This window comes from Bufo gargarizans, chromosome 1 (assembly GCF_014858855.1).
Source record: "Bufo gargarizans isolate SCDJY-AF-19 chromosome 1, ASM1485885v1, whole genome shotgun sequence".
Lineage (NCBI taxonomy): Eukaryota > Metazoa > Chordata > Amphibia > Anura > Bufonidae > Bufo > Bufo gargarizans.
The window spans coordinates 324,342,180-324,364,903 of NC_058080.1; the positions used below are offsets into that span (position 1 = coordinate 324,342,180).

General features: G+C 44.4%; 1 protein-coding gene across 1 annotated transcript in view; it reads right to left on the reverse strand.

The window, feature by feature from the left end:
• Positions 1–11,171: 11,171 nt before the first annotated feature.
• The window catches only part of LONP1 (lon peptidase 1, mitochondrial), a 210,536-nt gene continuing 198,983 nt past the window's right edge, over positions 11,172–22,724 (reverse strand). Inside the window, exon 18 of the mRNA XM_044305881.1 lies at positions 11,172–11,473. Coding sequence (XP_044161816.1) covers positions 11,324–11,473 — 150 coding nt within the window. The 3' untranslated portion in view covers positions 11,172–11,323. The remainder of the gene's footprint in view (positions 11,474–22,724) is intronic.

Genomic DNA, 22,724 nt, shown 5'->3' on the forward strand with positions numbered 1-22,724 from the left:
TGACAAAACTTTTCCACATCTCTGCCATGCTAACCCTGCCCTCAGAGGAGCTGGCCGTGACACAGCTGCCTTGGCGACCTCTTGCTCCTCCTCTGCCTTGGGCTTCCACTTGTTCCCCTGTGACATTTGGAATGCTCTCAGTAGCGCGTCTACCAACGTGCGCTTGTACTCGCGCATCTTCCTATCACGCTCCAGTGCAGGAAGTAAGGTGGGCACATTGTCTTTGTACCGTGGATCCAGCAGGGTGGCAACCCAGTAGTCCACACACGTTAAAATGTGGGCAACTCTGCTGTCATTGCGCAGGCACTGCAGCATGTAGTCGCTCATGTGTGCCAGGCTGCCCAGAGGTAAGGACAAGCTGTCCTCTGGGGGAGGCGTATCGTCATCGTCCTGCGTTTCCCCCCAGCCACGCACCAGTGATGGGCCCGAGCTGCGTTGGGTGCCACCCCACTGTGACCATGCTTCATCCTCATCCTCCTCCTCGTCCTCCAGTAGTGGGCCCTGGCTGGCCACATTTGTACCTGGCCTCTGCTGTTGCAAAAAACCTCCCTCTGAGTCACTTCTAAGAGACTGGCCTGAAAGTGCTAAAAATGACCCCTCTTCCTCCTCCTGGGCCACCTCCTCTTCCATCATCGCCCTAAGTGTTTTCTCAAGGAGACATAGAAGTGGTATTGTAACGCTGATAACGGCGTCATCGCCACTGGCCATGTTGGTGGAGTACTCGCATGGTGGAGTACAGGGCACACAGGTCTCGCATGGAGGCCCAGTCATTGGTGGTGAAGTGGTGCTGTTCCGCAGTGCGACTGACCCGTGCGTGCTGCAGCTGAAACTCCACTATGGCCTGCTGCTGCTCGCACAGTCTGTCCAGCATGTGCAAGGTGGAGTTCCACCTGGTGGGCACGTCGCATATGAGGCGGTGAGCGGGAAGGCCAAAGTTACGCTGTAGCGCAGACAGGCGAGCAGCGGCAGGATGTGAACGCCGGAAGCGCGAACAGACGGCCCGCACTTTATGCGGCAGCTCTGACATGTTGGGGTAGTTGTGAATGAACTTCTGCACCACCAAATTCAGCACATGCGCCAGGCAAGGGATGTGCGTCAAACCGGCTATTCCCAGAGCTGCAACGAGATTTCGCCCATTATCGCACACCACCAGGCCGGGCTTCAGGCTCACCGGCAGCAACCACTCGTCGGTCTGTTGTTCTATACCCCGCCACAACTCCTGTGCGGTGTGGGGCCTGTCCCCAAACATATGACGTTTACCCCGGGCTGTGCTGAAGTTGGTGGTGAAGGTGTGTGGCTGACTGGATAAGCAGGTGGAAGAAGAGGAGGAGGCAGCTGAGTAGGAGGAGGTGGCAACAGGAGGCAAAGAATGTTGCCATGCGATCCTTGGTGGCGGAAGGACGTGCGCCAAACAGCTCTCCGCCTGGGGCCCAGCCGCCACTACATTTACCCAGTGTGCAGGGAGATATAGCGTTACTATATTACTGGTCCACGTATCTGTGGTTAGGTGGACCTTGCCACAGATGGCGTTGTGCAGTGCACACTTGATTTTATCGGATACTTGGTTGTGCAGGGAAGGCACGGCTCTCTTGAGAAGTAGTGGCGGCTGGGAACAACATACTGTGGGACAGCAAGCGACATGAGCTGTTTGAAGCGGTCTGTGTCCACCAGCCTAAATGACAGCATTTCATAGGCCAGTAGTTTAGAAATGCTGGTGTTCAGGGCCAGGGATCGAGGGTGGCTAGGTGGGAATTTACGCTTTCTCTCAAATGTTTGTGAGATGGAGAGCTGAACGCTGCCGTGTGACATGGTTGAGATGCTTGGTGACGGAGGGGGTGGTGTTGGTGGTACATCCCCTGTTTGCTGGGCAGCAGGTGCCAACGTTCCTCCAGAGGTGGAGGAAGAGGCCGAGGCGACAGCAGCAGAAGAGGCCGAGGCGGCAGCAGCAGAAGAGGTAGCAGGGGGAGCCTGAGTGACTGCCTTGTTTTTAAGGTGTTTACTCCACTGCAGTTCATGCTTTGCATGCAGGTGCCTGGTCATGCAGGTTGTGCTAAGGTTCGCTTCAGGCTCTGATGGCACAGCATGCAAACCACTCGGGTCTTGTCATCAGCACATTGTTTGAAGAATTGCCATGCCAGGGAACTCCTTGAAGCTGCCTTTGGGGTACTCGGTCCCAGATGGCGGCGGTCAGTAGCAGGCGGAGTCTCTTGGCGGCGGGTGTTCTGCTTTTGCCCACTGCTCCCTCTTTTGCTACGCTGTTGGCTTGGTTTCACCACTGCCTCTTCCTCCGAACTCTGAAAGTCAGTGGCACGACCTTTATTCCATGTGGGGTCTAGGACCTCATCGTCCCCTGCATCGTCTTCCACCCAGTCTTCCTCCCTGACCTCCTGTTCAGTCTGCACACTGCAGAAAGACGCAGCAGTTGGCACCTGTGTTTCATCATCAGAGACGTGCTGAGGTGGTATTCCCATGTCCTCATCATGAGGAAACATAAGTGGTTGTGCGTCAGTGCATTCTATGTCTTCCACCGCTGGGAAAGGGCTAGGTGGATGCCCTTGGGAAACCTTGCCAGCAGAGTCTTCAAACAGCATAAGAGACTGCTGCATAACTTGAGGCTCAGACAGGTTCCCTGGTATGCATGGGGGTGATGTGACAGACTGAGGGGCTTGGTTTTCAGGCGCCATCTGTGCGCTTTCTGCAGAAGACTGGGTGGGAGATAATGTGAACGTGCTGGATCCACTGTCGGCCACCCAATTGACTAATGCCTGTACCTGCTCAGGCCTTACCATCCTTAGAACGGCATTGGGCCCCACCAAATATTGCTGTAAATTATGGCGGCTACTGGGACCTGAGGTAGTTGGTACACTAGGACGTGTGGCTGTGGCAGAACGGCCACGTCCTCTCCCAGCACCAGAGGGTCCACTAACACCACGACCATGTCCGCGTCCTTTACTAGATGTTTTCCTTATTGTTATCGTTCACCACAACAACAAAAATATTATTTGGCCCAATGTATTGAATTCAAATTTAGGCCTTTTTTTAAAGACACCTAACACTATCTGGCTATCTATTTAGGTACCGTATTACACTAATACAGGCACAGCAGTAACCACAGATTTAGCTGACTATAAATTTGAGGCCTATTATTTAGGCGCTGGGTGACAAGTATACGTTTACAGACAGAACTAGACTGGGATATGCACAGTAGCGTGTGTGTGATGTTATTGAGAATGACCCTATCAGCACCTTGAATCTAATATTCCCTTTTAGGGATAAATTTAAAGTAGGCCTGATACAGCAGAAACCACTAATTTAGAGAATTGCTAAATTGGGAATTGTATTTCAACCCAGAACAAAAACTGTGCTTTGACGGACACCAAAATACTCGCCCAGCCACAGCAATAACCACAGATTAAGCCGACTACAAATTTGAGGCCTATTATTTAGGCGCTGGGTGACAGGTATACGTTTACGGACAGAATTAGACTGGGATATGTCCAAAAAATAACCACACTATTGATCGTTAAATGCACTGTGTGTGACAGCTTGACCAACCACACTATTGAGGGTTAAATGCACTTGGTGACAGGCTCAGCTTGCCCCTGATGTCGTATATGGCCAAAAAATAACCAGGCTATTGATGGTTAAATGCACTTGGTGTGACAGCTTGACCCTGATGTAGGATTTAGCCAAAAAAACAACCACACTACTGAGGGTTAAATGCACTTGTTGGCAGCTTGTGCTGGCGCACCACAAGACACAAAACGGCCGCCGATCACCCCAGAAAAAAGTGACTGAAAAACGCTCTGGGCAGCCTAAAAACAGTGAGCAATTCAATAGCAGCAGTTCAATCATCCACAGCTGCAGATCGATCTCTGAATGAAGTCTTTTGGAGGAGTTAATCACTGCCTAATCTCGCCCTAACGTCGCGGCTGCAACCTCTCCCTATACTGATCAGAGCAGAGTGACGGGCGGCGCTATGTGACTCCAGCTTAAATAGAGGCTGGGTCACATGCTGCACTGGCCAATCACAGCCATGCCAATAGTAGGCATGGCTGTGACGGCCTATTGGGGCAAGTAGTATGACGCTTGTTGATTGACAGCCTTTCAAAAAGCGCCAAGAAAGCGACGAACAACGAACCCGAACTTTTACGAAAATGTCCGGGTCCGTGTCACAGACATCCCAAAATTCGGTACGAACCCGAACTATACAGTTCGGGTTCGCTCATCCCTAGTGATGATCAATACTTAAAATTATATACAAAAAGGGGGGGGGGGGGGGATTTGTGAAAGAATGCATTATGACTTTATAGTTACTAGAGATGGGCTGTTGATCCAGGGAGTTATTCTGATGGCCCAATTGGAGTCAGGAAGGATTTTTTTTTTATCCTAAAGTGAGGAAAATTGGCTTCTACCTCACAGGGCTTTTTCTGCCTTCCTCTGGATCAGACAGATGTCTTTTTTTCAGCCTTATAAACTATGTTAATATGGTAGTTTATTTCTGTCTTATGAGGGTCTTCAACGAAACGTATTCACGCTCATTTTCTTTGGAATGTATGTATGTACTGTAATTACACGTTTCAGGCTCCTTGCCAGCTACCATGAAGGTTAATGACTTACGTAAGATAAGGTCTTACACATGTTTGACCATCACCCCTCCTACACATGACCCTCCAAGACAATGATTAACCACGCTTACACACAACTTTACCTATGTAACTCTATATAAACTCTGTCCTGATTTCAGTAAAATTGGAATCAATTTGAACCACACTTGTGGTGTGCTAGGTTTGATTCGCTGAGCCGCTCAAACTCACACGATTGCCTTATTTGGAAATGGGAGTACATAGAACTAATGCGCACACACAGTGGTCATATTTGAACATGACATGAAAGGTTAAATGGCTGCGATTGGCATTATTGCTGATTGCAGACATTAGCTTTGCGTGTCTGCTTTAAAGGTGCCATCTTTAAAACCCTCACTTCGTACAGCGCTGGAATTGAAAGAGTTAATTGCTTAACATGTACCTGCTACCCACAGATCCTACACCGAGGGCCTGATCCTGCAGGTCCCCTGTGTAAAAACTTCAGGCTATTAACGAGGCTTGGCAGAGGTGTGCTACTTGCAGACACATCATTGATGAGGCCAGTGAATATCTGCAGTGATGCACGTGACTACACTGGGGAGCTTATTTCGCCAGGTTATAGAATGAGCGCTGCATGGGTCCTCAGCACTAACCGAGGTACCAAGCACAACACTGTTCTGGAGATACGTAAAATTGAGTTTAAAGGCTATGCACACATTTGGGGGCAATATTTTAAATTTTTGCATTATACTTATTTTGAGCTAAAAATCATTTTTTTTTCAATTGTTTTTTTATTAACTAGCAGAAGGACCCGGCTCGCATAGGTATATTTCATTTAATGTGTGTGTTGTTAAAAGATAGACAGTATCCCCCATAACTGTGACCTCCACAGCCCCCTACCTCTTAACACTGACCCCCCCCCCAGAGTGCCCCGCCTCCTTTAAATGGGACCATCACAGCAGCCTGCCCCTTTATTAGTGAGTTCCACAGTACCCCACCCCCTTGACAGTGACCACCACAGGGGCCTGCTCACAGTGCCCTCTACAGCACCCGCCCCTTAACATTGACCATAGGTTAGAGTCCCCTTAACTGTGACCTCCACCATTCCAGGCCCCCTTAACAGAGACCTCCACAGTACTCCGCTGCCCCTTTAATAGTGGCCTTCACAGTTCCGTCCTCCCTTAACGGTGACCTCCACAGTGCACGCCCCATTAACAGTGATCTCCAAAGCGGCGTGCCCCATTAACAGTGATCTCCAAAGCGGCGTGCCCCCTTAACAGTAACATCCGCCGCACCCTCCTGTTTAACTGCGACTTCCACAGTACCCCGTCTCCTTAACAGTGATTACCACAATAACTTGCTCCCTTAACCACTTCAACCCCGCTAGCTGAAACCCCCTTAACGACGTGGCCACTTTTTACACTTCTGCACTACACTACTTTCACCGTTTATTGCTCGGTCATGCAACTTACCACCCAAATGAATTTTACCTCCTTTTCTTCTCACTAATAGAGCTTTCATTTGGTGGTATTTCATTGCTGCTGACATTTTTACTTTTTTTGTTATTAAATCGAAATTTAACGATTTTTTTTTGCAAAAAAATGACATTTTTCACTTTCAGTTGTAAATTTTGCAAAAAAAACGACATCTATATATACATTTTTCACTAAATTTGTTGTTCTACATGTCTTTGATAAAAAAAAAAAAAATGGTTTGGGTAAAAGTTATAGCATTTACAAACTATGGTACAAAAATGTGAATTTCCGCTTTTTGAAGCAGCTCTGACTTTCTGAGCACCTGTCATGTTTCCTGAGGTTCTACAATGCCCAGACAGTACAAACACCCCACAAATGACCCCATTTCGGAAAGTAGACACCCTAAGGTATTCACTGATGGGCATAGTGAGTTCATAAAACTTTTTATTTTTTGTCACAAGTTAGCGGAAAATGATTTTTATTTTTTATTTTTTCTTAAAGTCTCATATTCCACTAACTTGTGACAAAAAATTAAAACTTCCATGAACTCACTATGCCCATCACAAAATACCTTGGGGCGTCTTCTTTCCAAAATGGGGTCACTTGTGGGGTAGTTATACTGCCCTGGCATTCTAGGGGCCCAGATGAGTGAGAAGAAGTTTGCAATCAATTTCTGTAAAAAATGACCGGTGAAATCCAAAAGGTGCTCTTTGGAATGTGTGCCCCTTTGCCCAGCTAGGCTGCAAAAAAGTGTCACACATCTGGTATCGCCGTACTCAGGAGAAGTTGGGGAATGTGTTTTGGGGTGTCATTTTACATATACCCATGCTGGGTAAGACAAACATATCTTGGCAAAAGACAACTTTTCCCATTATTTTTTTATACAAAGTTGGCATTTGACCAAGATATTTATCTCACCCAGCATGGGTATATGTAAAATGACACCCCAAAACACATTCCCCAACTTCTCCCGAGTACGGCGATACCAGATGTGTGACACTCTTTTGCAGCCTAGATGCGCAAAGCAGCCCAAATTCCTTTTAGGAGGGCATTTTTAGACATTTGGATCCCAGACTTCTTCTCACGCTTTAGGGCCCCTAAAAAGCCAGGGCAGTATAAATACCCCACTTTGGAAAGAAGACACCCCAAGGTATTCAATGAGGGGCCTGGCGAGTTCATAGAATTTTTTTTTTTGGGCATAAGTTAGCGGAAATTTTTTATTTTTTTTTCTTTTTCTCACAAATTCTCCCTTTCCGTTAACTTGGGACAAAAATTTTAATCTTTCATGGACTCAATATGCCCCTCAGCGAATACCTTGGGGTGTCTTCTTTCCAAAATGGGGTCATTTGTGGGGTGTTTGTACTGCCCTGGCATTTTAGGGGCCCTAAAGCGTGAGAAGTCTGGAATATAAATGTCTAAAAAATTTAAGCATTTGGATTCCGTGAGGGGTATGGTGAGTTCATGTGAGATTTTATTTTTTGACACAAGTTAGTGGAATATGAGACTTTGTAAGAAAAAAAAATAAAAAAAATTTCCGCTAACTTGGGCCAAAAAAATGTCTGAATGGAGCCTTACAGGGGGGGTGATCAATGACAGGGGGGTGATCACCCATATATACTCCCTGATCACCCCCCTGTCATTGATCACCCCCCCGTAAGGCTCCATTCAGACGTCAGTATGATTTTTGCGGATCCACGGATACATGGATCGGATCCGCAAAACACATACGGACGTCTGAATGGAGCCTTACAGGGGGATGATCAATGACAGGGGGGTGATCAGGGAATCTATATGGGTGATCACCTCCCTGTCATTGATCACCCCCCTGTTAGGCTCCATTCAGACGTCCGTATGCGTTTTGCGGATCCGATCCATGTATCAGTGGATCCGTAAAAATCATATGGACGTCTGAATGGAGCCTTACAGGGGGGTGATCAATGACAGAGGGGTGATCAGGGAGTGTATATGGGTGATCACCCCCCTGTCATTGATCACCCCCCTGTAAGGCTCCATTCAGAGGTCCGCATGTGTTTTGCGGATCCGATCCATGGATCCGTAAAAATCATACGGACGTCTGAATGGAGCCTTACAGGGGGGTGATCAATGACAGGGAAGTGATCAGGAAGTCTATATGCGTAATCACCCCCTTGTCATTGATCACCCCCCCCTGTAAGGCTCCATTCAGACGTCCGTATGTGTTTTGCGGATCCGATCCATGTATCCGTAAAAATGATACGGACGTCTGAATGGAGCCTTATAGGGGGGTGATCAATGACGGGGGGGGTGATCAGGGAGTATATATGAAGTGCTCAGGGGTTCATAAGGGGTTAATAAGTGACAGGGGGGGGGGGGGGGGTGTAGTGTAGTGGTGTTTGGTGGTACTTTACACAGCTACCTGTGTCCTCTGGTGGTCGATCCAAAAGGGACCACCAGAGGACCAGGTAGCAGGTATATTAGACGCTGTTATCAAAACAGCGTCTAATATACCTGTTAGGGGTTAAAAAAAAAATCACATCTCCAGCCTGCCAGCGAGCGATCACCACTGGCAGGCAGGAGATCCACTCGCTTACCTTCCGTTCCTGTGTGCGCGCGTTCACAGGAAATCTCGCGTCTCGCGAGATGACGCGTATATGCGTCGCTGAGCGCACAGCTGCCACCTCCGGACCGCAGATCTGCGTTAGGCAGTCCGGAAGTGGTTAACAGTGACCTCCGTTGCCTTAAAAATGTGACCTCCACAACACCACACCCCCTTAACAGTGACCTCTACAGCACCACGCCCCTTAACACTGACCTCCATAGGGGACCTTCCCTTAACTGTGACCTCCACAATTCCCTCCCCCCCTAACAGTGACCTCTACAGCAGCCCGCCCCTTTATTAGTGAACTCCACAGTACCCCATCTCCTTAACAGTGATTTCCATAACACCCCACCCCCTTAACAGTGGCCTCTACATGAATCTGTCGCTTAACACTTACCTCCATATGACCTATCAGTAGTTTAGAGATAAGGGCACAAAGTGTGTAAAATAAGGGCACAAAGTGTGTAAAAAATGCCCTGTAAAATCCTAAAGGTGCTCTTTGGAATTTGGGCCCCTTTGCCCACCTAGGCTGCAAAAAAGTGTCACACATGTGGTATCGCCGTACTCAGGAGAAGTAGGGCAATGTGTTTTTGGGTGTCTTTTTACATATACCCATGCTGGGTGAGAGAAATATCTCTCTAAAAGACTACTTTTCCCATTTTTCTATACAAAGTTGTCATTTGACAGATATTTATCTCACCCAGCATGGGCATGTGTAAAAAGACACCCCAAAACACATTGCCCAACTTCTCCTGAGTACGGCGATACCACATGTGTGACACTTTTTTGCAGCCTAGGTGGGCAAAGGGGCCCACATTCCAAAGAGCACCTTTAGAATTTCACAGGGCAATTTTTACACATTTTGATTTCAAACTACTTCTCACGCATTAGGGCCCCTAAAATGCCAGGGCAGTATAACTACCCCACAAGTGACCCCATTTTGGAAAGAGGACACCCGAAGGTATTTCGTGATGGGCATAGTGAGTTCATGTAAGTTTTTATTTTTTGTCACAAGTTAGCGGAAAATGATTAATTTTTTTAAAAAAAAATTAATCATTTTCCGCCAACTTGTGAAAAAAAATAAAAAGTTCTATGAACTCACTATGCCCATTAGCAAATACCTTAGGGTGTCTACTTTCTGAAATGGGGTCATTTGCGGGGGTTTTCTACTGTCTGGGCATTGTAGAACCTCAGGAAACATAACAGGTGCTCAGACAGTCAGAGCTGCTTCAAAAAGCGGAAATTTACATTTTTGTACCATAGTGTGTAAACGCTATAACTTTTACCCAAACAATTTTTTTTTTATCAAAGACATGTAGAACAATAAATTTAGAGAAAAATGTATATAGAAATGTAGTTTTTAAAAAAATAATTACAACTGAAAGTGAAAAATTTCCTTTTTTTGCAAATATTTCGTTAAATTTCGATTAATAACAAAAAAAGTTTAAATGTCAGCAGCAATGAAATACAACCAAATGAAAGCTCTATTAGTGAGAAGAAAAGGAGGTAAAATTCATTTGGGTGGTAAGTTGCATAACCGAGCAATAAACGTTGAAAGTAGTGTAGTGCAGAAGTGTAAAAAGTGGTCTGGTCATTAAGGGTGTTTAAAGGGAACCTGTCACCAGGATTTTGTGTATAGAGCCGAGGACATGGGTTGCTAGATGGCCGCTAGCACATCCGCAATATCCAGTCCCCATAGCTTTGTGTTGTTTTTTATTAACGATTTGATACATATGCAAATTAACTTGAGGAGTCCTGTATGTGAGATAAATCAGGGACAGGACTCATCTCAGGTTAATTTGCATATATTTCAAATCAGGTTTTTTACACAATAAAAGCACACAGAGCTATGGGGACTGGGTATTGCGGATGTGCTAGCGGCGATCTAGCAACCAATGCCCTCAGCTCTATACACAAAATCCCGATGACAGGTTCCTTTTAAGCTAGGGGAGCTAAGGCTACTTTCACACTAGCGTTCGATCGGATCCGTTCTGAACGGATCCGATCATAATAATGCAGACGGAGGCTCCGTTCAGAACGGATCCGTCTGCATTATTTTAGCATATAAAAGCTAAGTGTGAAAATAGCCTCGTACGGATCCGTCCAGACTTTCAATGTAAAGTCAATGGGGGATGGATCCGCCTGAAGATTGAGCCATATTGTGGCATCTTCAAACGGATCCGTCCCCATTGACTTACATTGTAAGTCTGGACGGATCCGCACGCCTCCGCACGGCCAGGCGGACACCCAAACGCTGCAAGCAGCGTTCAGCTGTCCGCCGCCAGACTGATGCAGTCTGAGCGGATCCGCTCCATTCAGACTGCATCAGGGCTGGACGGCTGCGTTCGGGTCCGCTCGTGAGCCCCTTCAAACGGAGCTCACGAGCGGACCGACGAACGCTAGTGTGAAAGTAGCCTAAGGTGGTTAAACATAGCCGAGAAATGCATGGGGCTCCAGTCTACTGTATGCATACGGACTAAAGTTGCCTACAACATTTAAAAAATATTAGCAAAGAACACATAGGTGCAAAAGTTACATACAGTAAAAGCATTTTAATAATCACTAAACAGATGTCAAACAGTAAATTTAGCAGTAAACTGATAATGGCTGCACAGCAGCAATATGAAGCAAGTTATTCCAGTAGCTGGCACCGAAATATAAAGAATTGTTGATACTGGGAGCTGTCAATGTGCAGGAAAGACAATATCATAAATCTCATCATAGTGTTCAACAAAATACACTTCTAGCCCCTCAGTGATGAACTCGGCCAGGTCATAGTAATCTTTCTCGTTTTCAGAAGGAAGAATAATACATGTAACCCCTGCTCTTTTTGCCTGGAATAAAAAACAAAGAATATCATGTGGGATGTTAAATGCAGAATGCTGCACCAATAAATGAAATAATTTGTGCTCAGAAGTCCTTTTCAAATCACATATGATTGTTTAATAAAGATACAGGGACCTCTCACCCCTGCATACTGCACTTTGGCACATATTCCTACCGTGTCAGCCAGCTCACTTCTTCCACCCCCTTTATCTCTTCGGGTACTTTCACACTTGCATTGCTGGATTCCGGCAGGCAGTTCTGTCGCCAGAACTGCCTGCCGGATCAGGCAATCTGTATGCAAACGGAAACCAATTCGTCTCATAAATGCATTGCAATACTGGATCAGTCTCTCCGGTGTGATCTGGAAAAAACAGATCCGGTATTTATTTATTTTTAAAGGTAAAAACACAGCATGCTGTGGTTTTTTCTCAGTCTAAATACCGTAAAAGGACTGAACTGAAGACATCCAGATGCATCCTGAACGGATTGCTTTCCATTCAGGATGCATTAGGATAAAACTGATCAGTTTTCTTCAGGTATTGAGCCCCTAGGAGGGAACTCCATACCGGAAAACTTTGACGCAAGTGTGAAAGTACCCCAAGGCTACATTCACACGTATTTTGCTTCAGTGTCCGCTCCATTTTTTTTTTTGCGGATTGGATGAGGATCCATTCATTTCAATGGGTCTGCAAAAAATGTGCTGTCCGCATTCTGTATGTCCGTTCCGTAGCGGACATACAGAGCATGTCCTATTCTTGTCCGTTTTGCGGACAAGGATAGGCATTGTTACAATGGATCTGCAAAAAAAAAAAACGGGTGCAATACGGATGCCAAAAAAAAATCATCCGTATTTTTTGTGGATCAATGTTTTGCGGACCTCATGGTTATTCTCCTGTCTATGTATGGCAGGTAACGACTGTACAAAGGTCCAGAGGACATTCTTTACATGTGGATGAAAGGTGATTCAGACAACAATACAACAAAGGATTCTTCACAGTACGTGTAGTTAAGTTATGAAGTGCACTATCCGAAGTAGTATTAACCCTTTCAGGACCCTACCATATTTCACCTTAAGGAGTAGGCCATTTTTTTTTTGTTCTTTTTCCTCAAATTTGACATGTATCACTTTCTGTGGTAATATGTTTGGAATGCTTTTACTTATCCAAGCCATTCTAAATCTGCCATCTCGTGACATATTGTACTTCATGATGGTGGAAAATTTCAGTTGAAATATTTCACTTATTATTTACCAGAAAATTAGAGAAATTTGCAACTTTTCAAATTTAAATTTCTCTGCTTTCAAAACAGATAGCGATACCTCATAAAATAATTACTTTACATTTCCCATATATCTATTAAATGTTTGGATTTGTAGGAGCAGCAAAACGGGCAAGGTATTTTATGTACTGTATACGAGCACGACACTTCTCATAGTAAATAAATCAGAAGAGTTAGGTGTAGCATCATGTGGAACCCTATACAGAATTTTAGAGTTACAAAAATGGCATGAGTGGGATGCTCTCTGCAACTCCCATATGAATGGGAGTTATGCTGTTTATTCAACTCCTAAGTTACTGGAAACTGGAGTATTTTGCACTACGCTTCTTGCATAGCTCCTATTTACTGTTATGGAAGTTACAGAAACAGGTTTCCCTTGCAGCAGCAGTGAAATCGCAACGGGAACCATCTATATTAGAGTTTAGCTCTCTGTGCCGATAGCTAAAGAAGGACAATATTCTGTATTTATGTTTCAATGGCATAGTACCGCTGAAATAAAAAAGAAACAGCCAATACAGCAATTCTCAAAATAATAGTTTTCTATAAATACTGAAAAGATGCACCATTCTAACTGAAGTGTACTCTTAAAGCAGCTCTGACACCCGGATCAACCCAATACCACCAGGCATATAGCCTGGTACGGCTGCTGATGCTGATCAAAACAATACCTATGTCTTATCTGTATGTAGTAGCGTTGTGGAGAAATCTGAAGTTTTAGGCCTCTTTCAGATGGGCGTTGCGGGAAAATGTGCGGGTGTTCCCGTTACGGGAACACCCACGTTTTTTTCACGCGAGTGCAAAACATTGTAATGCGTTTTGCACTCGCGTGAGAAAAATCGTGCATGTTTGGTACCCAAACCCGAACTTCTTCACAGAAGTTCGGGCTTGGGATCGGTATTCTGTAGATTGTATTATTTTCCCTTATAACATGGTTATACGGGAAAATAATAGCATTATGAATACAGAATGCATAGTACAATAGCGCTGGAGGGGTTAAATTTTTTATTTTATTTTTTAACTCCCCTTAATCCACTTGATCGCGCCGACCGGCATCTCCTTCCGTCTCCTTTGCTGAACAGGACCTATGGTGAACGTTCATTACAGGAACAGGACCTGTGATGACGTCACTCAGGTCATCACATGATCCATCACCATGGTAAAAGATCATGTGATGCCCGGAGTGACGTCATCACAGGTCCTGTTCCTGTAATAAATGCTCACCACAGGTCCTGTTCAGCAAAGGAGACAGAAGGAGATGCCGGTCTGCGCGATCAAGTGGATTAAGGAGAGTTAAATTATTTTTTTTAACCCCTCCAGCGCTATTTTACTATGCATTCTGTATTCAGAATGCTATTATTTTCCCTTATAACCATGTCATAAGGGAAAATAATAATGATCGGGTCTCCATCCTGATAGTCTCCTAGCAACCGTGTGTGAAAATCGCACCGCATCCGCACTTGCTTGCGGATGCTTGCGATTTTCACGCAACCCCATCCACTTCTATGGGGCCCGTGAAAAACACAGAATATAGAGCATGCTGCGATTTTCAAGCAACGCACAAGTGATGCATGAAAATCACCGCTCATGTGAACAGCCCCATAGAAATGAATGGGTCAGTATTCAGTGCGGGTGCAATGCGCTGAACTCACGCATCGCATCCGCGCGGAATACTCGCCTTTGTGAAAGGGGCCTTATAGTCATCTCATACCGCAAAAAATGAGACCCTATATGAGACAATGGCCCAACAAATAAAAAACTATGGCGCTCAGCCTAAAACATGACTTTTTTTTTGTTTCAAAATGCTTTTTTAATGTTAAATGTAAAAATAAATAAAAAGTCAACATATTAGGTATCGCCGCGTCCGTAAGAACTTGCTCTATAAAAATACCACATGACCTAAACCCTGAGGTGAACACCGTAAAAATAATTAAATAAAAACGGTGTCCTTTTTGTCACCTTACAGCACAAAAAGTGTAATAGCAAGCGATCAAAAAGTCGTATGCCCCCCAAAATAGTGCCAATCTAACAGTCATCTCATCCCACAAAAATTATACCCTACCTAAGACAATCGCCCATTTGAAGACCCCCCCCAATGCACCCCTAGAGTAGAAACTCCAAAAAGTGACCCCATTTAAGAAACTACACCCCTCAAGGTATTCAAAACTGATTTTACAAACTTTGTTAACCCTTTAGGTGTTCCACAAGCATTTATGGCAAATGGAGATGAAATTTCATAATTTAAATTTGTTACTTTTGCTCACAAAAAGTGCAATATAGAGCAATCAAAAATGATATGTACCCTAAAATAGTACCAAAACTGCCACCTTATCCCGTAGTTTCCAAAATGGGGTTACTTTTTTTGGGAGTTTCTACTCTAGGGGTGCATCAGGGGGCTTGAAAATGGGACATGGTGTCTAAAAACCAATCCAGCAAAATCTGCCTTCCAGAAATCATATCGTGTTACTTTCCTTCTGCACCCTGCCGTGTGCCCGTACAGTAGGTTACGACCACATATGGGGTGTTTCTATAAACTACCAAATCAGGGAAATAAATATTAAAGTTTAGTTTGGCTGTTAATCCTTGCTTTGTTACTGGAAAAAATTGATTAAAATGGAAAATTTGCCAAAAAATTTAAATTCTGAAATTTAAATCGCCATTTGCCATTAACTCTTGTTCAACACCTAAAGGGTTAACAAAGTTTGTAAAATCAGTTTAGAATACCTTGAGGGGTGTCGTTTCGAAAATGGGGTCACTTTTGTGGAGTTTCTACTCTAGGGGTGCTTCAAATGGGACATGGTGTAAAAAAAACAGTCCAGCAAAATCTGCCTTCCAGAAACCATATGGTGTTCCTTTCCTTCTGCGCCCTGCCGTGTGCCCGTACAGTAGTTTACGACCACATATGGGGTGTTTCTATAAACTACCGAATCAGGACAATAAATATTGGAGTTTAGTTTGGCTGTTAACCCTTGCTTTGTTACTGGAAAAAATTTATTAAAATGGAAAATTTGCCCAAAAATTTAAATTCTGAAATTTCATCTCCATTTGCCAATAACTCTTGTGGAACACCTAAAGGGTTTTGAATACTTTGAGGGGTCTAGTTTCTAAAATGGGGCTTTGTAAGCCTAACAAAGTGACTTCAGACCTGGTCCTTAAAAATTGGGTTTTGGAAAATTTCGGAAAAATTTCAAGATTTGTTTCTAAACTTCTAAGCCTTGTAACGTCCCTAAAAAATAAAATGGCATTCCCAAAATGATCCAAACATGAAGTAGACATATGTAATAACTATTTCTGGAGGTATTACTATGTATTATAGAAGTAAAGAAATTGAAACTTGGAAATTTGCTAATTTTTCAAAATGTATGGTAAATTTGTTTTTCTTTTTATAAATAAAATTGAATTTTTTTTATTCCATTTTACCAGTGTCATAAAGTACAACATGTGATGAAAAAACTCTCAGAATGGCCTGGATAAGTAAAAGCGTTTTAAATTATTCAGACAAAGTAACACTGGTCAGATTTGCAAAAAATGACCTGGTCCTTAAGGTGAAAATGAGCCCGGTCCTTAAGAGGTTAAAGAAATCCCCCCCCACCCACAAAAACTGTATGTACTGTATATGAATAATCTGTGAGATATGCAAACAAATGGAAAACAGCTGCCAATTAGAAACAATGGAATATGCAAACAATAGATAATGGCTGCAGATTCAAAGGTGCAATTGCTGCAGATTAGAAAATACAATGAGTCTCAGTTCCAACGTAAAAATAAACAACATATGGAAAAAATGCAGATGGATATCCTCCCAAAAACTTGATGTCTTTCTCCCTCATGGAGTGGGGTTCAATTGAATGCTCCAAAGGAGTAAGGCCCCTTTCACACGAGCGAGTTTTCCGCACGGGTGCAATGCGAGACGTGAACGCATTGCACCCGCACTGGATCCGGAGTGATTTTCACGCATCACTTGTGCGTTGCGTGAAAATCGCATCATGTTCTGTATTCTGCGTTTTTCCAACGCAGGCCCCTTAGAAGTGAATAGGGCTGCGTGAAAATCGCAAGCATCCGCAAGCAAGTGCGGATGCAGTGTGATTTTCACGCACGGTTGCTAGGAGACTATCGGGATGGGGACCCGATCATTATTATTTTCCCTTATAACATGGTTATAAGGGAAAATAATAGCATTCTGAATACAGAATGCATAGTACAATAGGGCTGGAGGGCTAAAAAAATAAAATAAAAATATAACTCACCTTAATCCACTTGATCGCGCAGCCCGGCTTCTCTTCTGTCGTCTTCTTTGCTGTGCACAGGAAAAGGACCTTTGATGACGTCACTGCGCTCATCACATGGTCCGTCACATGATCCATCACCATGGTAAAAAGATCATGTGATGGACTATGTGATGAGCGCAGTGATGTCATCAAAGGTCCTATTCCTCAAAGAAGACGACCGAAGAGAAGCCAGTTGCGCGAACAAGTGGATTAATGAGAGTTAAATAATTTTTAACCCCTCCAGCCCTTTTGTACTATGCATTCTGTATTAATGCTATTATTTTCCCTTTTAACCATGTTATAAGGGAAAATAATGAAAACACCTAATTCAAACCGAACTTCTGTGAAGAAGTCCGGGTTCGGGTCTGGGTACCAAACATGCCGATTTTTCTCCCACACGTGCAAAATGCATTACAATATTTTGCACCTGCGCGGAAAAAAACGCAAACATGCAACGGATTCGCAGTGAAAACTTACTTGTTTTAGTGTCAAAATCGCACCATTTTCCCTGAACGCATCCAGCCCCAATCCGCAACACCCGTGTGAAATACGGTTTATCAAGTTAAGAAGCGGTGTGTTTAAGTGTCAGACACACTAGCAGATTCATCAACCACATTTGCCAATGATATAGCATAGAACCCAGCAGTCAGTAATGCTGCATAGATAAAGCTAATAGATGAGGATTTCACAATGTTCAAAACAGCATGTATTGTGGTTTGTGTGATATACACATAGATGATGTGGAACTCCGTATCAGCAGACTTAATATATCTTGCAAGCTCGTTAAGTCTAATAAGAATAAAATGTCTCACTGAGGCTCTTACCGCCAACAATTTGTTTCTTTGCGGTTTTAGAGTGTGCACCGCTGAGTATGGAGGCGCTTCTTCCTTGCTGTACACTGAGTAGTCACATGTGCGAATCACATGCACGGTCATGTGATCGCAAGAGCCGGTCATGTGATGCAGGTCCTGGAAGTCTTTGCAGGCCCTGAAAGGCTTCACTCTGTGCATGGAGAATATATGGGATGACTAGTACATGCTATGACTCCTTAGGTTTCCATGGATCCGGATCGAAAATAATAGTTTGGTGGTCTCTGACACAGGACTCCTGCCATACGCGTTTTGAAGCAACTTGCTTCTTCCTCAGTGGCTGAGGGTCTGTGTCAGTGTATCCCCTTTATATGCTGCTTAATTGGTATCTGATAAACCCTGAAACAGATTTTCACAGGGTGAAAAGGCAAACGTGGTCTGGAATCCTCATTAAAAACGATATTATTCATCATGAGAGGTGTATCTGAGTATGTACGCTGAGTATGGAGGCGCTTCTTCCTTGCTGTACACTGAGTAGTCACATGTGCGAATCACATGCACGGTCATGTGATCGCAAGAGCCGGTCATGTGATGCAGGTCCTGGAAGTCTTTGCAGGCCCTGAAAGGGTTCACTCTGTGCATGTGGAATATATGGGATGACTAGTACATGCTATGACTCCTTAGGTTTCCATGGATCCGGATCGAAAATAATAGTTTGGTGGTCTCTGACACAGGACTCCTGCCATACGCGTTTTGAAGCAACTTGCTTCTTCCTCAGTGGCTGAGGGTCTGTGTCAGTGTATCCCCTTTATATGCTGCTTAATTGGTATCTGATAAACCCTGAAACAGATTTTCACAGGGTGAAAAGGCAAACGTGGTCTGGAATCCTCATTAAAAACGATATTATTCATCATGAGAGGTGTACTCATACTGTATTTTAGTGGGTTCTATATAGTTTACAGCTCTATCGATCTTTGCTCTTCAACATATACATTGTATGTGATAAATTTTACCCTGTATGGTGGCATTTTCCTTAGTATCTGAACAGGGTGCAATATTACATGTTATTTTTTTAATCTCCCCCCCCCCCAAGCGTGACGGAAAAGAGACACACAACCCGCCGCCCCCCCCCTCCCGGAATGAAACTGTCATTGCTGATTAACTTTGGAACGGGTATTGGACTGGGAATTAAACAGGAATCCTTTATCTTTTCTACCCCTGTTGTCATTCCAGTATCTCTGACTTTGTTGAAATCTTTTTTGCCTTTGCGAAAAAACTGACAACTGACGATTTTTAGTAGGTCAGGAGACAGGAAATCATTTTTTATTATCAGAGTCCTTTTCCCAATAGGTCATCTAAGACTGGTCCGAACAAAAAAATCGCCTTGATGTTGAATAGCGCATAATTTATTTTTGGATCCTGTATCTCCTGTCCACCCTTTTAGTCAAATGGCCCTTCTTGCGGAAATGGCTAAGGCAGTTGATCTGGCATTTAACTTTAAAGCCTCAGCAAAAGCATCAGAAATAAAGTCGACTGCTTTCAAGATAGTACGAAACACTTCCAATAACTGTTCCCTGGGAGTTTTATCTTCAATGTGGGACTCTAAATCCTGTAACCACAATTTTAAGGACCTTGTTGTAGACATAGCGGCGATATTAGGTTTTAACGCCTGAGTAGAGGCCTCCCAAGCATTCTTAGGATATAAAAGCAAAAACACAACGGGGACGGGGTTAAAAGCAGAGTGTGCTTGGCGTGCATGCTGTACCTGCGCTCCCTGGACTTTGTGTGGCTGTCGTGGCCCATAACAGGGAGGAACTAGTGTTAGGGACCACTCATGAAGGCGACCTTGACGTGGTAAGTGGCTTATTACACTTTGGACAAAATGTACACCAATGCCTTATTCAACATCCAGCATAAAGGCAGGGCAGAGTGCTGGTTTGCAGAGTGCGATTGCATTTGTGTTTTTGCGTTTGTATCTGTATTTCGCCATAGCAATGTGCACCCGCATACAAGGTTGTGCAGACTGAACCCCCCCACATTCTTAGGATATACCTCATCTCTTCTGTCCATGGGATCTTTAAGGGATCCTTGAAAGGTAAAGCCAATCTTTTGGACATTATAGCAATTGGAGCGTTCAATTTAGGAGGTCTGTCCCAACAGGAGGATTCACCCTCATCAGAGGGGTATTTCCTTTTAACATTCTTAAGAATAAATAATTTTTGTCAGGTTTCCGCCACTCTTTTTATTAGGTATTTAATATTTTCATTTATTGGAAAGACCCTTGATTTTTTTTTATGGCCCAGGTCACTGAACATTATCTGTTGTCTTTTGTTCTTTAGCCTCGTCCACATTCATAGTGGCTCTAATGGCCTTAAGTAGGGCATCAGTGTCTTCATGGCAGAATAAATGTTTACCCATGGACTCGTCATCTGAGGATGGGTTCGAACTATCCAGAACCTCTCCCTGTTCTGCCTCTCCCTCTGAAGAGTCTGAATCCGATATTCTACTAGTGTGCCTGCCTGCAGGAAGGTGATGGAAAAAATGTTTTAAATTCTTTCATAGAATCTGCGATCTCACACTTTACAATAATTTTTGATACTCTGCATTAGCGATGAGGATTCCTCTTCTACCATCTTGTTTACACAGTCTTGGCATAACAACTTTGGCCAGGAGGGAGCGAGTTAGTGTCTTTCTACACATCGCACACTCTTTCCAACGGGTTTTAGAGACAGCTTTCCTAGGACTCTTTTTGATATTCTAAAATATAATAACAAATAAACCCCATTAGAGCTAAAAAGAAGGAAAAAATGAAGTTGGGGATTGACCCGCTTACCCCACCATGAATACCGGTTATGCATCATGACTGTCCTGGTCACCAGTGCGCTGACCACCCGCTTCTTCCATGGTAGGATCCAGGGATGGAGAGTCTTCCATAAAGGACTCCGCTGATGCTTGCAGGCTGGCTGCAATCCTTTTACCTGCGCACTTAACAGGGTTAAATACCCCAGGTCTGGTCCATGCCGAAACCTGCCAGCGGCCTTCATGAGCACTTTGCGTTCCAAACACCGGAAGTTACGTTTGCAACCTCCGATGCGCGCTCTTACGCGCGAGTATGAAAACCGCTCCACCCCCTGCCTCTGTAAGGACTTATGGGAGAGAACTTGTGGAAAAACAAAAGCCCCTGAACCTCCTGAACACCGCCAGGAGGATCCAGCGTGACAGCCTCACCTCTCTGTACGGCTGGGACTGCCCGCGGTCCTCGACCCGGCCTGCCCCAGGAGCAAGAAGGATTTTTTCGCATCCAGTCTTCCGGCAGCTCCTAGTGGAGACATACGCCATACCAGCTAACCGCTGCAGTAAAAAAAAAAGATTTCTGGCCCTGCAGCCTTCGTAGCTCTCCACAAAATATTGTCCTATCCATAGGACAGGAAACAGGAACGGTTGGTATAGGAGCCGAGTCCCTCCTTAAAAAGCTCCTGTTTCCTGTCCAGGATGGAGGTGGTCTATCAAGGGTGCTGTCATGGGCGTAAGGGAAATTTGCATCAAGGATTTTTTTTGTGTTGAATTATTTGATTCAATAGAGTAATCGTTTCAGCCCTACGCTAGACCTGGTCTTCACCCGCTTCTGCTCCCCATCTAATCTCTTAATCTCTCAATCTCTCCTCGCCCCCTCTCAGACCATAATTACTTCAGCCCTTAACTCAGTCGCCCAGTCAGTAACACCAAACCCTACAAATCAATCGGCAACCCTGGCACACTCATCAGACAAAAAAAAAGACGAGCTTCAACAGTTGCAGAATAATACTGGAAGAAAACACACTAAAGAAGACTTCACCGCATACAAACAAGCTGTTTTCAAATTCAAGTCTGCACTCACCTTTTCTGAACAGGACTTCACTATTCTCATATCTCTTTAGCGCAAATCCAAAAAAATGTTTAATACCTTTAATTCTCTACCAACCCCACTACCTGGGATAGACCTGGCCCTCTCCTGGATCTCCTCGTACCTCACCAACAGAACCTTCAGGTTTCCCATTCATCTACCATCTCATCATGCTTCCTCTCTGTTGGTGTTCCTCAAGGCTTTGTCCTGGGTCCCCTACTTTTCTCCATTTATACATTTGGCCTGGAGCAGCTCATAGAGTCCCATGGTTTCCAATACCACATCTATGCTGCCGACACTCAAATCTACCTCTCTGGTCCAGATGTCACTTCCTTTCTATTGAGAATCCCAGCATGACTGTCGGCTATATCTTTATCCATTCGAGATGGATTTTTCTGCAACTGTTGCGTCGCAGTCGCAGCATGTTGCAGTGCGACACCATAGACTGCCATTATAAAAATTGTCGTACGACATTAGTGCAACACAATGTCGCGCGTCAAATCTCGTCGTGTAGACCTAGCCTAAGCCACATATCCAAACCCTCACCTCCATCTGCCGCTTTCAACTTAAGAACATTTCTCATAGCTGCTCCTTCCTCACCCCGAGTCAACTAAAACACTAGTGAAATCCCTTGTCATCTCCCTGGACTACTGCAACATTCTCCTCTATGGACTCCTCTAGCTCTCTCGCTCCCCTTCAATCTATTCTTAAGTCCCTGGCTCCCCATTGCCCAGCAAATTCAATATAAAACACTAACTACATATAAGGCCGTCCTCCAATCCTCACAGGACTTTCTCCTGTGTTCTCGTCTTATCTGTTCTTCACATAATCAACTACAAGATTTCTCACGTGCCTCTCCCATACTCAAACTCTCTAAACCAGCAAATCAGACTCTCCCCCAACATCCAGACCTTCAAAAGTATCCTGAAAACCAACCCTTTTTAGGAAAGCCAATAAGCATGCTGCCACCACACAGCCAAATGAGCAGCATTTACCCTCACCTATTATTTTCTAGCAGAAGGAC